Source organism: Sus scrofa, chromosome 12 (genome assembly GCF_000003025.6).
Source record: "Sus scrofa isolate TJ Tabasco breed Duroc chromosome 12, Sscrofa11.1, whole genome shotgun sequence".
In the NCBI taxonomy this organism is placed as follows: domain Eukaryota; kingdom Metazoa; phylum Chordata; class Mammalia; order Artiodactyla; family Suidae; genus Sus; species Sus scrofa.
This window is the reverse complement of record NC_010454.4, coordinates 15234814-15253238: the sequence shown is the minus strand read 5'-3', so window position 1 is coordinate 15253238 and position 18425 is coordinate 15234814. Positions and strand designations below refer to the sequence as shown.

The following is an 18425-nucleotide window of genomic DNA, read 5'->3' as shown; positions in this document are numbered from 1 at the left end:
AGGGTGGTGTGGGAGCACAGCGGAGGCGGTAATCAACTCTGCCCGGGACTTTGGAGGACACCTTTCATGAAAGAGAGGGAACATCAGAGCTAACATGTGAAGGAAGATTTACTGACTGTAGAGACAGATGCTCTAGGCATGGAGCAGAGCATCTACCAGGCATGATCACAGAAGAAGGTACTGGGTTCTGAGAAACCCAAGTGGTTTAGAGGGGTGGACTTGCTGAGAAAAGCAGGCATAACCTGTCAGCTTTCCTATAAAGCCGTAAAATGGCAGGGATTATTTCTAACTGGAATGACCTGGGAAATGCATTCTGGGGAGGAGCTGTGTGAGCTGGATTTTTAGAGATTATGAAGGATTTCCCTAGACAGGGATGAAGGAGAGAGGGCATTTCAGTGGTTTGCTGAATCTTCATTGTCCTTCAGATTGGCTGATGTGTTTGAAGGAGAAGTAGAGAAGGCTGAGGAAGGATGCCTGCCTTGACTGAGGAGCCTTGACTGCATATCAGCTTCTTCTTCTTGAGAAGTCGCTGGGAACGGTGACCCCTTGTGCCCATCTGTGTTATAATGCTCATCCCATTATCTCATTATCATGTCCCTCATCCTATCAAACTGTGCTTTTATTCATTCATTCATTTATTCATTCAAGAAATAATTACCAAAGTACCTGCTGTGTGCCAGCATCATGGGAAACAAAAAGACACAGCTCCTGTCCCTGTGGCTCTTGTACACCTGTGGCAAGTCAGACCTTACTTGTCATGATGTGATTCATGTATAATTATAGACAGGGACCAAAAGGTGTGTGGTGCTGTGAGCAGGTGTAACAGAAGGATTTGACCTGATTTCGGGGCCAGGGCATAGTAGCAGTAACTCAAAGGGGATGCAGGGAGGAGAGTTCCAGGCAGGAGAGCAATGCATAAGGAGGCCCAGTGGCAAGAGGGACTGTGATGCCTTAAGAAACAGAAGGAAGTGTTGAAGCCTGGAGAGCTGAGAAAGGGGGAAGGAGGCTGAGGAAGGAGGCAGAGCTTTGTGGACCATGATGAAAGGTTTGATCTTTATGTTGAAAGCAGTGAAATTCCACTTCAGGGTTTTTGAGTGAAGAGGACTGGGTGGCATGACATATTTAGATTTGTATTTTGAAAAGATTGCTCTGGTATATAGTATGGAGTGTGGAGAGCAGATTGGAGGGGGGCGTGCAGGCATGGATCCAAGGGAACCATATTAGCTAATGCGGTGATCCAGATGAAAGAAGACAAAAGCTTGGACTAGGCTAGTAGTGACAGTGGTGGAGAGAGGAAGGATCAGATGGATATGAGACATGCAGTAGGTAAAACCGGTAGAACATGGCATTGTGGAGGTGGTGTGATCTGGGAACTTGGAGGGTCCCTGAGATACTTTTAGGGGGTCTGCAAGGTCAAATAATAATAATGAGACATGATTTGGCTTTTTATCATTTTCTCACAAGTATACAGTGGAATTTTCCAGAGGTTACCTGCCTAAGGTAATATCATTGCCCTGTGGCTAATGGAATGTGTGCTTGTGTATTGTGTTTTAAAATTTTTGACCCTTAATTTCTAATACAGTGAATGTCAATTAATATAACCCCCATAAACAAAAGCTTTTCGATGTCTTCAATTTTTTTTTTTTTTTGTCTTTTGTCTTTTGTTGTTGTTGTTGTTGCTATTTCTTGGGCCGCTCCCGCGGCATATGGAGATTCCCAGGCTAGGGGTTGAATTGGAGCTGTAGCCACTGGCCTATGCTAGAGCCACAGCAACGCGGTATCCGAGCCACGTCTGCAACCTACACCACAGCTCACAGCAACGCCGGATCGTTAACCCACTGAGCAAGGGCAGGGACCGAACCCGCAACCTCATGGTTCCTAGTCGGATTCGTTAACCACTGCGCCACGACGGGAACTCCACGATGTCTTCAAATTTAGAAGTGAAAAAGGGCTCTAAGAAAAAAGGTTTAAGAACCTTATCGTATTTGAATTTTCAGGTGTTGAGAGACAAGGACATGTTACTGGCTTATGGCACTGCCTTTCACCAAGACAGGGACGCTAGAAGAGAGCCTGGCTTTGGGCCCTGAAAAGGGCTGAGTTAAAGTTTGAGGTTGAATTGGAGATTCTTTGAGACAGTCAAAAGGAAATGGCAAATGGGTAGCTAAATATATAGATTTCCAGCATAGCGGGGAGAAAACTAGAAGTAGAGGAAGAGATTGGAAGTTGTCAAGTTGAAGCCATGGGCCTAGATGAGAGTTTATAAGCAGACTGCAGAGTGAGAAGAAGGCCTCGGACTGAGCCTTAGGAACCTAGACAGTGGTCAGTAGAGAAAGGTGAGCCTGTAGGTCATTCAGTTTCCAGTGCAACATTTTCAATAATGAGGAAATTCAAGGTAGCCCAACCCAATCTTAGCTCTATTTATTTGAGGTTCATCCTTATTTTTGTTTTTGTTTTTTTTTGTCTTTTTGCATTTTTCTAGGGCCGCTCCCATGGCATATGGAGGTTCCCAGGCTAGGGGTCTAATCGGAGCTGTAGCTGCCGGCCTACACCAGAGCCACAGCAATGCAGGATCCGAGCCACATCTGCAACCTACACCACAGCTCATGGCAACGCCGGATCCTTAACCCACTGAGCAAGGCCAGGGACGGAACCTGCAACTTCATGGTTCCTAATTGGATTCGGTAACCATTGTGCCACGATGGGAACTCCATCCTTATTTTGAATTGAAATTCTGCCTTCTCTCTAGTGCTGCTCTCTTGAGCAACATAGGTAACACAGATAACATCTTTCATATGACAGTTTTTCAAATATTTGAAACCAGCCATCATGTTTACCTTTTGTTTTTTCCATCATAATATGCATACCTTGAATTCCAGTTTTTTTAAAGCCAGTTAGTCTGCTAAAAAAAACAGAAAGAAAGAAAGAAAGAAAAAAATAAATAAAACCTACTAGGTAATGTGTTAACCCAAATCCAGATAAGGCAAATAGAATTTCCCTGTGTGAAGGTACCCTTTCATGGGTCTTTGCCTAAAAAAATTCTATCCACCTTTGAAGCCAACCAAGCTCAGGCACCATTTCTTCCATCATATGTTGGGTGGCACCCTTAAGCCATGTAGCCAAGCCTCAACTGAAGGACTGCTCCCTGCTGCCTCTGATTCCCATTTGGTCTAGTACCTCTGTTCTTACTCCATCTTGCTCCTCGTCCTGCCACTGCATCCCACAGTGGAGCAAGCCAGATTGCAGCCCCTAAGGAAGGGTAGCTGATGAGTAGAGGCAATCACTTCTTTCAAGGAGTTTGGCCATGAAAGGGGAAAAAAAAAAAAAAAAAAAGAGGTGGGCTAAGCAGCGTAAGAGAGTGGCAGAAATAAGGTCAGGATATTTTTAGGCTAGAGATCTGAGCATGTATCTGAGGGGAGGCACAAAGACAGTTGAAAAGGAGTTGGAAAATGGTGAAGAGGAGACCGTAGGGGAGCAGGAGCTGGGGACAAACTGGGGAGTCCAAGCAGAGGGCTTATACTGCCTTGACAGGGAGGAGGGGAGCCCTTTTCCTCTGAGAAGTGAGGAAGAAAAACTCGGGTAAAGGGGGAAAAAAGGCTGAGGTGACTTACAGCGATACCTGGGCAATAATGAGTTATCTGTACACAGTGCAGACCTCCAGTCCTGGTGCAGATTTTTAAGACTGGAAACCAAAACTGCAGAGGTAGTGACCACATATACAGAAACAAAATGGTCAGCTTCCTTCATTTCCATGAGTGAGTTTTTTTTTTTTTTTTTCTCTCTTTGCTAAAAATTCTTTTGTGATATTAGATGAGACCAGAAATGTTCAGTGGTGGTAGCAACTTCAAAATAAAATGGGAGTTTTGAACGTTGAAACACAGGATGTTCTTAGAGTCTTAAGGATAAAAATATTGAGAAGCTCTGTTCTGCACAGCCAGGTCCAGTGTGAGCACACTGGGAAATATCAGTTAAGATTTTCCATTGAAGAAGAAAAAAAGATATGATTCCTCCCCTCATCTCATCTGCCCCCGAAGAGAGAGCAGAGTTTAGAGCAAAAAGTTGGTAGCCAAAAAAAGCTATCTCTTTGTACTTGCAATGACCTGCACATTAACACTGACCCAAAGCCCTAGAACTCCCTGTGGAGGCAGCTTCCTGACTGCATCAGCTTCCTGACAGGAGTCTCCTGTGAGGAGGGCTAGACTGACTGAGAGTCTGTCTTTCAGCATTGAGTCAGAGAACAGAGCAAAAGAGTCAGCCATATCTGAGGGTGAGAGTTTTGCTCCAACTCTGCTCCTCTGAATTAAGGAGGCTAGCAGTGAGCTAGCAGGCCCTAGGAGGAATTCAGACAGCTGGCCCCTTAAACCCCTGCATAGAGAGCCTTCATGGGAAGCTGTGGGCCACTCTGAACATGGGATTACTACTCTACTCTTTCACTTTAGCTGGTGCTAAGAAGGGGCCCTTTGGCCTGATGAAATTAGAACAAGATCAGGCTGGAAGGCCAGGGAAGGGTAGCCCAGAGACTTGCCATCTCTCTTGCCTGCCTTCCAAGACCCAGGATGAGCTGTGTCTTGGATAGCACTGTTTGTGAGACACTCTGACTCACTGCCGTCCCTGCTGGTAAACACGTGAGCATCAGTGAGTCTCATAGTTCAGTATCCTGTTCTGTTCAGGTCCCTGTCTCACTTGTTCTCAGCTACTGTTGTGTGTCTCATTGGCCCCTAATTCTGAAATGAAGATAAAAACAAAACTGAAAATGCTCTGAGTAGTTCTGCCAACTCCTGGTTTTTCCATTCGCTTCCTCTGATAGCCATTGGTTTGGGGAGACTTCCCTTTCCTGCCCCAAGCTCTGGGCCTGTGCACAATAGCCCCTGGCCCATTGCCCATCAGATAAGAAGGCTGGCTCTCTGCAGGCAGCAATGTGTATTGGAAAAAGTGAAAGTCTCTGGCTGGAAATAAAAGCTCAGAAAACCTTTGCTATTTTCCCTCAGCCCCTCCTGGGTCTATAATGCTGGTCTCATGTGGGCTAGTCCCATCCCACCTGCAAAACCAGGGGAGAGTTCAGTGGCAGCTGGTGAAGAGGGAATGGATGTCATGGGGCCATGGTTCTTTTATCCTAGGGACGTCTCACCCTAGACACTCTAAGTAAGGGTGTCAGATTGAGAGTAATTCAGCCAGTCCGGGGATAGTTTGGACCAATGTCTGAGATTTCATCAGTCAGAATTTTTCTTTCTCTGTGATCAGTTTTTCACAAGAGACATTTTTTATTTGTTCTAGGTCAAATAATGTAATACCTTTCATTCCAGAATGTATTGGTCAGTATCCAGTTGCACAGAATAGAATCCATGCTAACTGGTTTGAGGAAGAAGGCATTTAGTGCACATTCTGAAAATCGCAGAGAGTGAGAAACAAACTCTAAGTCTAAAGACATAATACAGGAGTTCCCGTTGTGGTGCAGTGGTTAACGAATTCGACTAGGAACCAAGAGGTTGCAGGTTCGGTCCCTGCCCTTGCTCAGTGGGTTAAGGACCCGGCGTTGCCATGAGCTGTAGTGAAGGCTGCAGACACGGCTCGGATCCTGCATTGCTGTGGCTCTGGCATGGGCCGGTGGCTACAGCTCCGATTCGACCTCTAGCCTGGGAATCTCCATATGCCTCGGAAGCGGCCCTAGAAAAGGCAAAAAGACAAAAATAAATAAATAAAGACAGACATGATACAGAGCTCCTCCTCCTTCTGTAATCAGGTGGCTGCCAGATCCAGAAGCACAGGATTTCTCCGCTCATCTACACACCACTTACACAGGGATGCCTGCACCTATGTCTTGACATCAGGTCAACAGAAACCAAGTGTGGTGCAGCGCACCTGGTGCTGCAGCAGAAAAGCCAGGGCTTCTGGGACTGTGCCCAGAAACAGCAGGAAGCCATCTAAATCTCACCCAGGTGCATCTGACTGGCTGAACCTAAAAGAGGTCTTAGGAATAATAGCTTTTAGGAGTTCTCATTGTGGCTTAGCGGTAATGAACCCAACTAGTATCTGTGAGGACATAGGTTCGATCCCTGAATTTGCTCAGTGCCTTAAAGATCCAGTGTTGCCATGAGCTGTGGGTAGGTTGCAAACCTGGCTCAGATCCCGAGTTGCTGTGGTTGTGGTATAGGCTGGTGGCTACAGCTCCGATTTGACCCCTAGCCTGGGGACTTCCATATGCCTTGGGTGCAGCCCTAAAAAGATTAGAAAAAGAAAGAAAAGAAAAAAGAAATAATAACTTTTAGCCGATTAACTTCTGAAGTACAGGAAGGAACACTGCAAGGATAGAATGGATCTTGAGTCTAACCTGTTTTATCTGCCACATAGAATAAAGGAAACAAGTGGAATTCTACTGAGGTTTATAAGGTAGATAGTTCTCCCCATTTTTGCAAGTGAACTGAGAGTTTAAATCGTTTAGCTTATGAGACAGAGCCTGATTTGAACCTTTGTTCATCTAATTTTCTTTTTTCTTTTTCTTTTTTTTTTTGTTTTTTTTTGCCTTTTCTAAGGCTGCTCCCACGGCATATGGAGATTCCCAGGCTAGGGGTCTAATTGGAGCTGTAGCCACCGGCCTATGCCAGAGCCACAGCAACACAGGATCCAAGCCGTGTTTGCAACCTTCACTACAGCTCATGGCAACGCCGGTCCTTAACCCACTGAGCAAGAGCAGGGACCCAACCCGCAACCTCATGGTTCCTAGTCGGATTTGTTAACCACTGCGCCACGATGGGAACTCCCTCATCTAATTTTCAAGCTTAGACTTTTCTCACTTTTCCTTGCTCACCTCATTAGGTTACTTCTGCTGGTGACAAATGTTGTCAGCATAGAGATTGGATTTCCATAGAACTTTTGGGCTACTAGAATGTTATCCAAAGCCAGAAGTGGGAAGCAGGCAATAGGCTAATATTTGTAAGCCAGGTGTTAAGTAGTGCTCTGTGCTTTGAAACATGGTAGGGATTAGGAAAACCATCTTTTTTTTTTTTTTTTTTTTTTTTTCATGTTTGCAGTGGAAATGGCCAGCTGCAAGGATCTTTGATATGTGTTTGTTCCTCAGAAAAATGGAGTAGCTTTCTTATTCTTGTTCTAGATTTCCCCTTACCTCCATCTTGTCATTGTCTATCAGATGGCATCTTGCACCCCTGAGCTCCAACTCACAACTCTGAATTTGAGCTGCATGAAGCATGGCCCTATGTTTCCCTTGTGCTGTCAAGAAATCACCATATTAAATATGAAATAGTTTGTGTGTATATATATATGTATATGTACGTATAACTGACTCACTTTGCTGTACAGTAGAAATCAAACAACACTGTAAATCAACTCTACTTCAATAAAATAAAAATAAAGTAGAAATCCCCAGTTTAGCCTCCCTCCTGCTCCTTGCAGAAAGGCTGTCACATCTCCCCATGAGTGGGATTCCCCCCTCGTCTGTTTAGATTGCTTTTGTGGAATGCATGGCTTGGCCAGTTTAGGGCCAAGTTTTGCTTTCCACCTCTGTGTTGAATAGCATGCCTGCCCTTTTTGTAAATAAATTGTGGTCTTTGTACTGGGTGTCACAAAGCCTGTTTTCTCTATGCAGCACCACCATTAAGTCCCTCTATGACTTTGGGCTTTGGCTTCCCTTCTGCTCACTGTGGATGATAATAATGCGCCTCCACCGCAGGGGCTTTGCGAGGATGAAAGGCAAGGTAACAGAGTGTAGAAAAGAAAAAAAAATTGCCATGGCTGATTTTATTACTCTTGATAGTTCATGGCACAGTATCCCTAAATTTACATCCTGAGTGGTGTCAGTTTCTGCCAGGGATAGAAAACTCGGACAAATACTGATGTACAGCACAGGCAACTATATACGACCACTTGTGACAGAACAAGTCGGAAGATAATAAGAGAAAAAGAATTTATATATATATGTGTGACTGGGTCACTTTGCTGTATAATAGAAATTGACAGAATATTGTAAATCAGCTATAATGAATCAAAAACTAAAAATAAAAGGAATAAACTCTCAAAAAAAAAAAAAGGAAAATAAAACTTGGACAGACTCTTTCCTCCATGGGCTGTTTGAGATCATTTGAAAGGCATGGTTGAAAGAAAGGAAAGGTACCTCTTTTTCTTGGAATTGGCAACCTCCACCCTGTGAGTGAGGTATTGAGACTGGAAATATAGCCTGATTCTCTATGCTTGCCTACAGAGCAGTTTTATTTCTGGCCTCTGCTCTGGAGTCAAGTCAGGAAGCCAGGCTACCAAGAGCCTCAGGTTAGCCTTCCCACCCAAGACACCTATCGTGTTGGTGGTTCTAGGAGAGAGTCTACATTGATGCCTCCACAAGAAACTGGAAGTGCTCTTGGTGGCAGATTCATCAAAACATCTTCACTACAAAACCAAATGAACCATATATTCTGAGTAACTAACTTCATGTAGGAGAATGAAGGAGTCAGTTTTTTGAAGGATATTGAAAATAATAATTTAAACTCTTTTGGGAGTTTCCTGGTGGCCTAGTGGTCAAAGGAAAGGATCTGGCATTGTCACTGCTGTGACATGTATTTGATCCCTGGCCTGGGGATCATACTGCAGGCATGGGGGCGGGGCTCTCTTTAAAAGAGCAACTCTACCCACCATTCTTTGACTTTTAAGTATTTTTTTCTTCCTTCTTGGGTCCTTGGATTAGGAAGAGGAGCCACCTGGCTCAGGAAGATTCCTCTAGCCTCAACACTTATTAGGCCTGCCCTCTCCAGGATGTTCAAGGAGCCAAACCGGCTTTCTCCCAGCTGCAGCAGACACTTCGTCTGAGCTGATTCCATTTCTGCTCCTGTCAGGCTGCAGGTCCTGAGCTCTGCAGTCAAAGGTTTTGTTTCTATATTTTAGGCTCCCAGAACCCTGGCCGAAGCTCGCCTCCCCCAGGTTACGTGCCTGAGCGGCAGCAGCGCATTGCCAGGCAGGGGTCCTACACCAGCATCAACAGTGAGGGGGAGTTCATCCCAGAGACCAGCGAGCAGTGCGTGAGTATAGTACGGGACTGGGGTGTGTCTTGGGGTGCACAGACCAAGGTTATAATGAGGGGGTTCTCAGTGGGCATGGTGTGGAGGTGAGAAACTCGAGTCCCATCTAGATCTTTTGTAAACCAGACCTTCCAAATATGGATTATTCCTTTTTAGGGGCCAGATAGCAACTCCTTCCAAAGACAGGATTTAAGCTATCCTACCTAGCCTCCTTGGTGTATGATATGCATTTGACCTTTTTCCTCCTCTGTGGTCCTCTCACTGGTTTCCCTACAGATCACCCCTGTGCTGTTTCTGTACTTCTTTACAACCATTTCAGCAGAGTTTTGGGTGGTTTTTGTTTGTTTTTTCAGAGCTGTACCTGCAGCATATGGAAATTCCTGGCCTAGGGGTTGAATTGGAACTGCAGCTACTGGCCTATACCACAGCCACAGCAACACCAGATCTCAGCCGCCTTCTGCAACCTACACAGCATCTCACAGCAATGCCAGATGCTTGACCTACTGAGTGAGGCCAGGGATCGAACCTGCATCCTCATGGATACTACTTGGGTTCTTAACCTGCTGAGCCACAACAGGAACTGCTCAGCAGAGTTTTAGCATTTGACCAGTGCTAAACTGGCAGATCTTGTTTTTCAACAACCAGATTTTAGTTTTGCTATTTCTTGATGAAAGATAGGGAATATACCAATCAAAAGTAGGACTGGTTACTTTGGGTGAACTTTTATGATAGTAGACAGCTGTACTATCTATTGCTCTGTGAAATAACCGCAAACTTAACAGCTTAAAACAGCAGACATTTATTACTTTACAATTTTCTTGGGTCCAGAATCCAGGCATGACTTAGCTGGGTCCTCTACTCAGGGTTACACAAGGCTACAATCAGGTGTCAGCCCGGCTGCCTTTCCTTCTGCAGGTTGGGGTTCCTCTCCAAAGTCACATTGTTGTTGGCAGAACTCCATTTCTTGTGGTTGTGGCACTGTGTTCCCTGTTTTTCTTTCTGGCTATCAGCCAGGGGCCACTCTGCAGTTCCTTGCCATGTGGCTCTCTCACAACATGGCAACTTCTGCAAGGTCGATAGAGGAATCTCCGCTCCAGTCTGTAATGATGGAGTCTCAGATAATGTAACATAATCATGGGAATGAATAGCCTATCCTCTTTGCCTTATTAACTAGAAGCAAATTACAAGTTCTGCCTACACTCAAGGGGAGGGGATTATACAAGGCCATGACTCATTAGGGTGGGGGTCATCTTAGGGTGTGTCCACCTTGATGGCTTACCCATGTTAATGGCTAGCTTTTTTTAACTTGTGGCTCACTTGATGAAAATAGCACTTTGGCTTAGTGAACTCAGCAAGGTTGAGATTTCTGGCTTCATTCTAGAGTTTTTTTCAGTGAGCTTGCTTTGATTGAAAAGAAAAAGTTCTGCAGTTCCCGTCGTGGCGCAGTGGTTAACGAATCCGACTAAGAACCATGAGGTTGTGCGTTCGATCCCTGCCCTTGCTCAGTGGGTTAAGGATCTGGTGTTGCCGTGAGTTGTGGTGTGGGTCACAGATGTGGCTCGGATCCCAAGTTGCTGTGGCTCTAATGTAGGTTGGTGGCTGCAGCTCCGATTAGACCCCTAGCCTGGGAACCTCCAGCAGCCCAAGAAACGGCAAAAAGACAAAAAATGAAAATAAACAAAAAAAATGAAAAAGTTCTGTCTTATACACTTTTGGGATTTGATCTTAAAGGGGAAAATTTCTTAAGAGTAAAAGCATCCAATAGAAGGGCACCCTCACATGGGGGATTTTAACCAAAAACATTGATTTTTGTAGCTTTTCTTTTTCCTAAAATTGAATCTTACAGCTTTTCTTTCCCCTCAGTTGCTAATCTCTGCACAGTGTTGTTCAAACTATATAGGCTGCAAGAAGCATTTTTGCACTGCTGCTTGTCTCCTCTATAGCCCTGCCTTACAGATAAATGTATGTTTCAAACAGTGACCTGGAGTGCTTTTAGCTGCAGATTCTCTTCTGGAGTATCTTACCATGCTTTCCATTTTCTCTAACCAGAGCACTTCTGGACATCAGCTGTACTAAGGGTGACTTGGGTGTAAAACTTCAGAGATTGCTAATGAGTTTGATTGCCTTTGCTTTCTGTCCCTCCCCATGGCCCTACATCCTGGCCCTTTTACTTTTTAGCTTTACCTGCCTGGGCCTAGAAGGCATGGGAGTGTTAGACTTCTGGTGAGGACGGACTTTTAATAAAAGGCCATGGGGGGTGGCAGCTGGGTCCTTTCCCAGTGCCTGCCTGTTTAGCTAAAGAGAATTGCTGCTGGTAATGGGCCCTTCAAGATGAATCCACTTAATAGAGACCGAAACAACATAATAGGTAGTGAAAGAATATCCAACTAAGACGTTATCGAAAAGCAAAACTAAGATAAGTTTATTTTTTTTCTTTAATCAGATTTGGGTAATAGTTGCATCTGTATACTAATTTTTAAAATGAACAAAGTGGAGTTTCCTTGTGGCACAGCAAGTAGGGATTCTGGCATTGAGACTGCAGTGGCTTAGGTTGCTGCTATGGTGCAGGTTCAATCCCTGGCCTGGGAACACAGCCAAAAAAATACAGTAAAGCATGAGTCAGCTTTTTTTTTTTTTTTTTTTGTCTTTTCTAGGACTGCTCTCGCGGCATATGGAGGTTCCCAAGCTAGGGGTCCAATCGGACCTGTAGCCACCGGCCTATACCAGAGCCACAGCAACATGGGATCTGAGCCGCGTCTGCGACCTACACCACAGCTCACAGCAACGCCGGATCCTTAACCCATGGAGCAAGGCCAGGGATCGAACCTGCAACCTCATGGTTCCTAGTCGGATTCGTTAACCACTGTGCCATGATGAGAACTCCCACATTCATTTTTTTGGCTTAATTGTTCTAACAAAAATTTTGCTAGCACAGTATAATTTTCTTCACTTCCCCTTTGACTTCTGCAGCATTGTCATAAAGAGGGTCTTTCTGCCCCCTCTCCCGCTTTTTTCAGCTGCCCTTCAGCATGAAGCTCCTGGGCCAGGGATCAGGTCTGAGCCTCAGCTGTAACCTATGCTGCAACTGCAGCAATGCCGGATCCTCTAACCCACTGTACTGGGCTGGGGATAGAACCTGCCTCAGAGACACCACTAATTCCATTGCGCCACAGCGGGAACCCCAAGAAGGTCTTTTTTTACAAGAAGGATCCTTCCTAAAAACACCCTTCACGGGGTTCGTTGTGTTTTCCAAAGGCCTCTCTCTTGAATCTTTGGTGTTCTTCCTCCTTCATCACACCTGTCATGTTGTTGTTATACTTGTGCATTCTCTCTTCTTCTGTTACCTGGTCTAACTTTGCCACATGTGCACTTTATGGATTGGGAGCAATTCTTTTTCCATGTTGGTTTTATCCACTTGAGGAAATCCTATATCCTTAATAAGACTTTAGTGATTTTACTTTACAATTAATTTGCCTTGGTTGGCAGTTTTGTTTTTTTTAAAATCATTTATGACAATATGTGAGTGAAATTCTGGGTGAGATGGACTCCAGCATTAAAGAGGAAGAGAAATTTTGAGTTGGAAACCAATTCTATGAAAGTTGTTCATGAATTTTCATAGTTCTGATATTTTGCTTCCCTATGTACATGTTTAACTTTGGATCTCAGGTAATGAATGCTCTGATAGTGAATACCTCTCGTGGGCAGAATGAAGGGGAGAGTAGTTGGAGAAAAAGCTAATCTGGAGGCTTTTTGTACTGTGTTTGACCAGGGGCCAGAAAACTAATTTATGTGGATATCCATTGACTCTGCATGGGAACCAGGGACTGGGAAATTTTTGTTCTGTATCAGCTGTGCACTAACGGGTTTCATGATTTCGGACAGTTCTCCTAACCTTTTTGGACCTGCATTGGCTTATCTGTAAATTGAGGGCAATACTTGTCTTTGTAAATTATAAATTATGGAGTATAAACAGAAGCATTATGGTCCCACCCAAATGCACTGGAAACCTCCTCAGGGTAGTACCGTCTCCAGCACCAGGTTCCAGTGTTCACAAGCCAAGAAAATGCCAACAAGAGAAGAAGCATCTCTGCTTTGCTCTCCTGGCAGAGCTCCTTGGGATGCCAGCCAGGCATTTTTCTCCCTCTCGGAAACTTGCCTCTCAAACTGTGGGGGAGAATGGTACTTTCCTAACCATTCTTCCCACTGCCCAGGCAGAGAAAGGGTACTTTCATATTTTGGAAAAAAAGGACATTTGCTGGCCTTGGCTGGGGATTGGGGCTGGGGTATTATTGTATGACTTGCCTTGCAGATGCTGGATCCCCTGAGCAGTGCTGAAAATTCCTTGTCGGGAAGCTGCCAATCCTTGGACAGGTCAGCAGACAGGTATGGAACTGTGGCTGGTTCTAGGGTTAGTGCGTAGGCATTTTTTGAACTGGCGAGTTGAGGAAATAGAGTTAGCCAGTGTGTGTCTCTGAATAGACACTGGTCTGTAGGCCCATGGTTAAAATGTCATGCTTGGAGTTCCCTGGTGGCTCAGTGGGTTAGGGATCTGCCATTGCCACTGCTTTGGCTCTGGTTACTGCTGTGGCACAGGTTCGATCCCTCATCCAGGAACTTCCACATGCTGCATGCATGGCCAAAGAAAAAGGCAGTACTTGGATTAAGAAGGGACCAAGGCAGGTTACCCTAGAGGTTGGTTTCCTCTGCCTTAAGAATGAAAGGATGAATGAATGAATAAAATGTCATGCTTCTGGGAACGAAACCTTTTGCTGGGATTCTTCACCCTTTCCTTAACTGTCCAAACACCAGGAGAAGGTTATGTTTGTATAATTAGATGAACGTAATAGCAGGTCATAATAGCAGCTCATATGCTCTATTAAATGCTTGCTTTTTTGTTCCAAGCGCTTTATATATTTTGGCTTCCCACATCATACATGCTGCTCTTATACCCTTGACCTTATTGCTGAGATCTGGACTGAGAAGCAATGGACTTTCAGTGTTTTGGGGACAAAATTGAATTATTACCTGTGGATTTACTTTCTTTCTTTTTTTTTTTTTTTTCCTCCAAGTGTTTCTGGTAGAATAAGAAACTGGGATATAAAAACCAGAAAACAAAATATCCAGACTGCCTAGCTTATCACACTGCCTGCTTGGTGTATAATCTTGTTCTTATGCTTTGAGAGGAAACAAGTGCTGTCCTTTACAAACCACATAGTTCGGCAGAGCTGCTTTGCCCCTCAGTAGGGGTGTTTGGAGGTGGCTTTGGCAGTGGTCCAGCCAGTCTCTCTCCTTGACCTTGTTATGTCCAGGAGCACATTTGACCATGTCTGGCCAGGCTTAGGGCTATGATAGAGCCTATGGGCCAGTCTGGGCTCTTTTCTTTTCTTTGGGTAACTGATTAATTGCTCATGTGGGTACTCAGGTTGTAACCATGGCCAGATCTGTACTGTGTCTCTCCTAACAGACCTGTGTGCTGGCGAGCGTGGTCTCCCCTCTAGATGTCATAGTCACAGTCATGTCTAATATGTAACCTTGTTTTGGGCTTGCTTTCCAGCCAGGAAAGCGAGAAGGCACAGGTAAAAGTGCCAAAGTTCCTGCCACAAACTGAGGGCTCTGCCAGGACAGGGACTGACTCCGGCTTTGGACTTTCTCCTCAGCTTTGTGGCCATACTGGCAGGGGAGGAGAGGTGTGGGAATGGACCACGGAAGGTCTAGCAGCTGGAAAGTAGGGGATAGCCCCTGAATCACTGCCGTGAGAGTTTCTGACCTATGACCTTCTTATAAGGCACTTTCACATGAAAGAAAGGCCCTATTCAGGCGGATGCTGGGAAAGATAGTTCAGTTTACCCACTTAATTCTTGAATTTTTCCTCTGTCTCTCCAACGCTTTGTTTTCTTCTTGGGAGTCAAACTCAGTGACCTGGACTTAATTCCTTGAGGCCTAGCCTTAACTTGAAGTCAGGGCTTTTATTTTTCCCTCATGGGATCTGGGGTAATGCAGACCCAGCTCCTCCAAATATTAATCAAGTAGCTTTGGACAAGTCCTGAATTCGCTGTTCCTCAGTTTTTCCCATCTCTAAAATGAGATCGTGCTGATTAGTCTGAAAGGAAGATGCTAGATATAATTGCTATCTTTTTTTTTTTTTTTAATGACTGTACTTGTGGCATATGGACGTTCCCCAGCAAGTCCTTTAACCCACTGCACTGGACCAGGAATTAAACTTGTGCTGACCTGAGCCTCTTCGGTCTTAACCCCCTGCACCACAGCGGGAACTCCATCATTCCTATCTTTATAACCATCCTGGACATGGGATATTTTGCAGCTCTTCCCCAATTACCGAGTTGGGAGGAAAGGGCACGGTAGAGCTCTGTGCAGTCAGAGTGGAGGTCGGTAGGTCTGAAGGGCTTCGTTATCCAGTGTCCTGTCAGATATGAGCCTCAGACTAGTAAAGAGAAAGTAGGAGGCTGAGCTCAGAAAAGGGCTGCTTCTCTCGAACTCTGCTTCCCATTATGTATTGATATGTGTGTGAAGGAGTTAGAAAAAGGAGTCTATCTGGGTATCCTGCCTTCTGCCCTGTGAGCTGCTGTGGAGGTACCCTGAAGTCAGCTTTGTGATTCATTTTGTTTTCCCAGCCCATCCTTCCGGAAGTCACGAATGTCCCGAGCCCAGAGCTTCCCAGACAACAGACAGGAATTCTCAGGTGAGAGCCTGGATGAGCACCATAGGGTGTCTGACTGGGCTGCAGGCAGTCTGCTTTTGATAGCTGAGTTGGGAAGGGAGTCCAGGGCTGTCTTTTAATTCTCCTCGGGCCTGATGCTCTGAGGTCTCAGGTGACCTAGAGGCTTAAATGGATCACACTCACTTTGGCCTCCCCAGAAACTAGTGAATCCTCTCTCTTACTCAGATCGGGAAACTCAGTTCTATGACAAAGGGGTCAAAGGTGGAACCTACCCCCGGCGCTACCACGTGTCTATGCACCACAAGGACTACAACGACGGTGAGTGCACCTCTACCCTGCCCCCTGCTGACCACCTCAGAAGGGATGTGGTTAGAGCTCCGCCACACAAAAGCCATTGCAAGGGGGTGGCCCAAGCACTCCAGGCCCCGTGTTTCCTTTTTTTCCGAGGAACTGAGTCCAGGCTTTAGGCAGCAGAGTCAGCGTTAAAAAAAAAAAAAAAAGAGGGAGGGTGGTATTTGTAATGCTGCCTCTGGAAACACTGTCCTTTATCTGAGTGCACAGCATCGGGCTCCAGGGCACCAGCTCTCCAACGCCCTCTTCTGTTCCGTGACAGCAAACAGAATGGAGCTTCCACAGAGGTTTAGGATTAGGATGCCAAAGAAAACACAGTCCAGCTGCGGATTGGCCCTGTGAATGATGTGGGGTTGAGAGCCAGCCCTGTGCCTTCCCCTTGGCCAGGTTTTCCTGAACCATCTGTGGAGGCTTCCTAATTCCTCCTTTTGTCCTTGATTCCCAGAGTGCTTGAGACATTAGCCATCCTGGTACGAGTCAGGGGGAGGTGCAGATAGGATGGAGTGGAGCTGGGGTTATGACCTGGTTTGCACATTCAGCCTCGTGGCCAGGGGTCTGACTTGCTCTACTCTGGTCCCTGCTCCCCTTTCAGGCAGAAGAACCTTTCCCCGAATACGGCGTCATCAAGGCAACCTGTTCACCCTGGTGCCTTCCAGCCGCTCCCTGAGCACAAATGGCGAAAACATGGGTCTGGCGGTGCAATACCTGGACCCCCGAGGGCGCCTGCGGAGTGCGGACAGTGAGAATGCCCTCTCTGTGCAGGAGAGGAATGTGCCGACCAAATGTGAGGAGTGGGCCCTGGCCAGGAGGAGGCTGCTGGGGGGATGCTCAGACCAGCTGGAGGCGGGAGGCCAGCGGGTCTGCGGGGGCTGTTTGGCTCGGCACTTGGCTGCTCTGGCCCCTCTGCACCCAGTGGGAGAGCCTGAGGGTCGGCAGCAGATTCTCTGGACCTTAGTCCTCACTCTGCTGTTGTGTGACAGGCCAGTCCTCCTCTCTGGTCTTTAGTTTTTTTGTGTTTAAGCTGAAGAGCAGTCTCTTTAATCTTTGACCTAGTAAGATATTTGGGGGCTTTGGAGGTATAAAGATATTAAATCAATTTACATGAGCATTTAACCATGATTTTAGCTAGTCTTCAGTGTCTTGGGATCGGGCCTTAAGGTCTCCTAGACCAAGGAGCTGTGCCTGTTCCAGATTGGAGTAGAGCTGCTGTGCTGAGATGTGCTGGGGTGGGGAGGGGGGCGCTCGAGCCCCTGAAGAACAAGACAGGATATCAGTAAATAAGCTCATGAACGCTAATGCTCTTCTCTTCTGTTCTCCTGTAGCTCCTAGTGCCCCCATCAATTGGCGCCGGGGGAAGCTCCTGGGCCAGGGTGCCTTCGGCAGGGTCTATTTGTGCTATGACGTGGACACGGGACGAGAACTTGCTTCCAAGCAGGTCCAATTTGACCCAGACAGTCCTGAGACAAGCAAGGTACTGCCTCCCCCATGGTCTGACTTCCAGTTCCTCTCTCTCCACAGAATGCCTGTCCTGATGCACAGACTAATTGCCTGAGATGCTACAGGTTGCTTCTCCTGTTGTTCTTCCTCCCAAGCTCCCTTGCTATCTCTCCTGGCCCTGGGGAGGGATTGGGTTTGAGGAAATGAGTTGGTGCCAGAGTACCACACAACTTAGACTGAGAGCTGATGGCCAGTGCCACAAAGAGCAGTACCTGCCCCACCCTCACCACACATGCCTCTCCCAGCCCTCGGACCAGGAAGGAGCCTGTCTTTGGTGCTTAGCTTTGGATGTAGCCTTCCTTCCAGCTTGAGAGAACAAATACCGCCCACAAACCCATCCCCTCTCCCACAGTCTGCTGTCTCCCAGCACGGGAGTGCCACCAACCCAAGGCTTAGCCAGCATTGTGGACAAAGACCAGGCCTTGGAGAGAGTCCCCCTTTCCTCCAGCTGAAGTTCCTAAGGCAGACAGGTTCCTGAGATCACTGACTAGGGCAAGCGAGCTGATCCTGGGCAGGCAGGCCTGGGGCCCTGAGAGCCTAGGTGACCACTGGGCCCCTCCCCTAGGAGGTGAGTGCTTTGGAGTGTGAGATCCAGTTACTGAAGAACTTGCAGCACGAGCGCATCGTGCAGTACTATGGCTGCCTGCGGGACCGCGCCGAGAAGACCCTGACCATCTTCATGGAGTACATGCCGGGGGTATGTGCCCCTTTATGCACATGGGACACACACAAGAGACCTGACCAGGGGTTGGCGGCTGTGGAGGAGAGGGTTCCCTTTGACATGGGTCTGATCACCTGAGACTTCAGAGGCTCAGGAGGGAAGGCAGGACTTGGATGAAGTGAGGGTGTGGGCTGGGATGGTGTGGGATGAGAAACGTCCC

The 18425-nt window shown here is 46.5% G+C and overlaps 1 protein-coding gene across 2 annotated transcripts in view; it reads left to right on the top strand.

The window, feature by feature from the left end:
• Nucleotides 1-18425, top strand: part of MAP3K3 (mitogen-activated protein kinase kinase kinase 3) — a 69806-nt gene that overhangs the window by 45546 nt on the left and 5835 nt on the right. For both annotated transcript variants that reach the window (XM_003131293.6, XM_003482965.4), the window contains 7 exons: nucleotides 8884-9017; nucleotides 13327-13400; nucleotides 15650-15717; nucleotides 15922-16014; nucleotides 16640-16831; nucleotides 17370-17518; nucleotides 18110-18241. In XM_003131293.6, the coding sequence (XP_003131341.3) occupies nucleotides 8884-9017; nucleotides 13327-13400; nucleotides 15650-15717; nucleotides 15922-16014; nucleotides 16640-16831; nucleotides 17370-17518; nucleotides 18110-18241 (842 nt within the window). The remainder of the gene's footprint in view (nucleotides 1-8883; nucleotides 9018-13326; nucleotides 13401-15649; nucleotides 15718-15921; nucleotides 16015-16639; nucleotides 16832-17369; nucleotides 17519-18109; nucleotides 18242-18425) is intronic.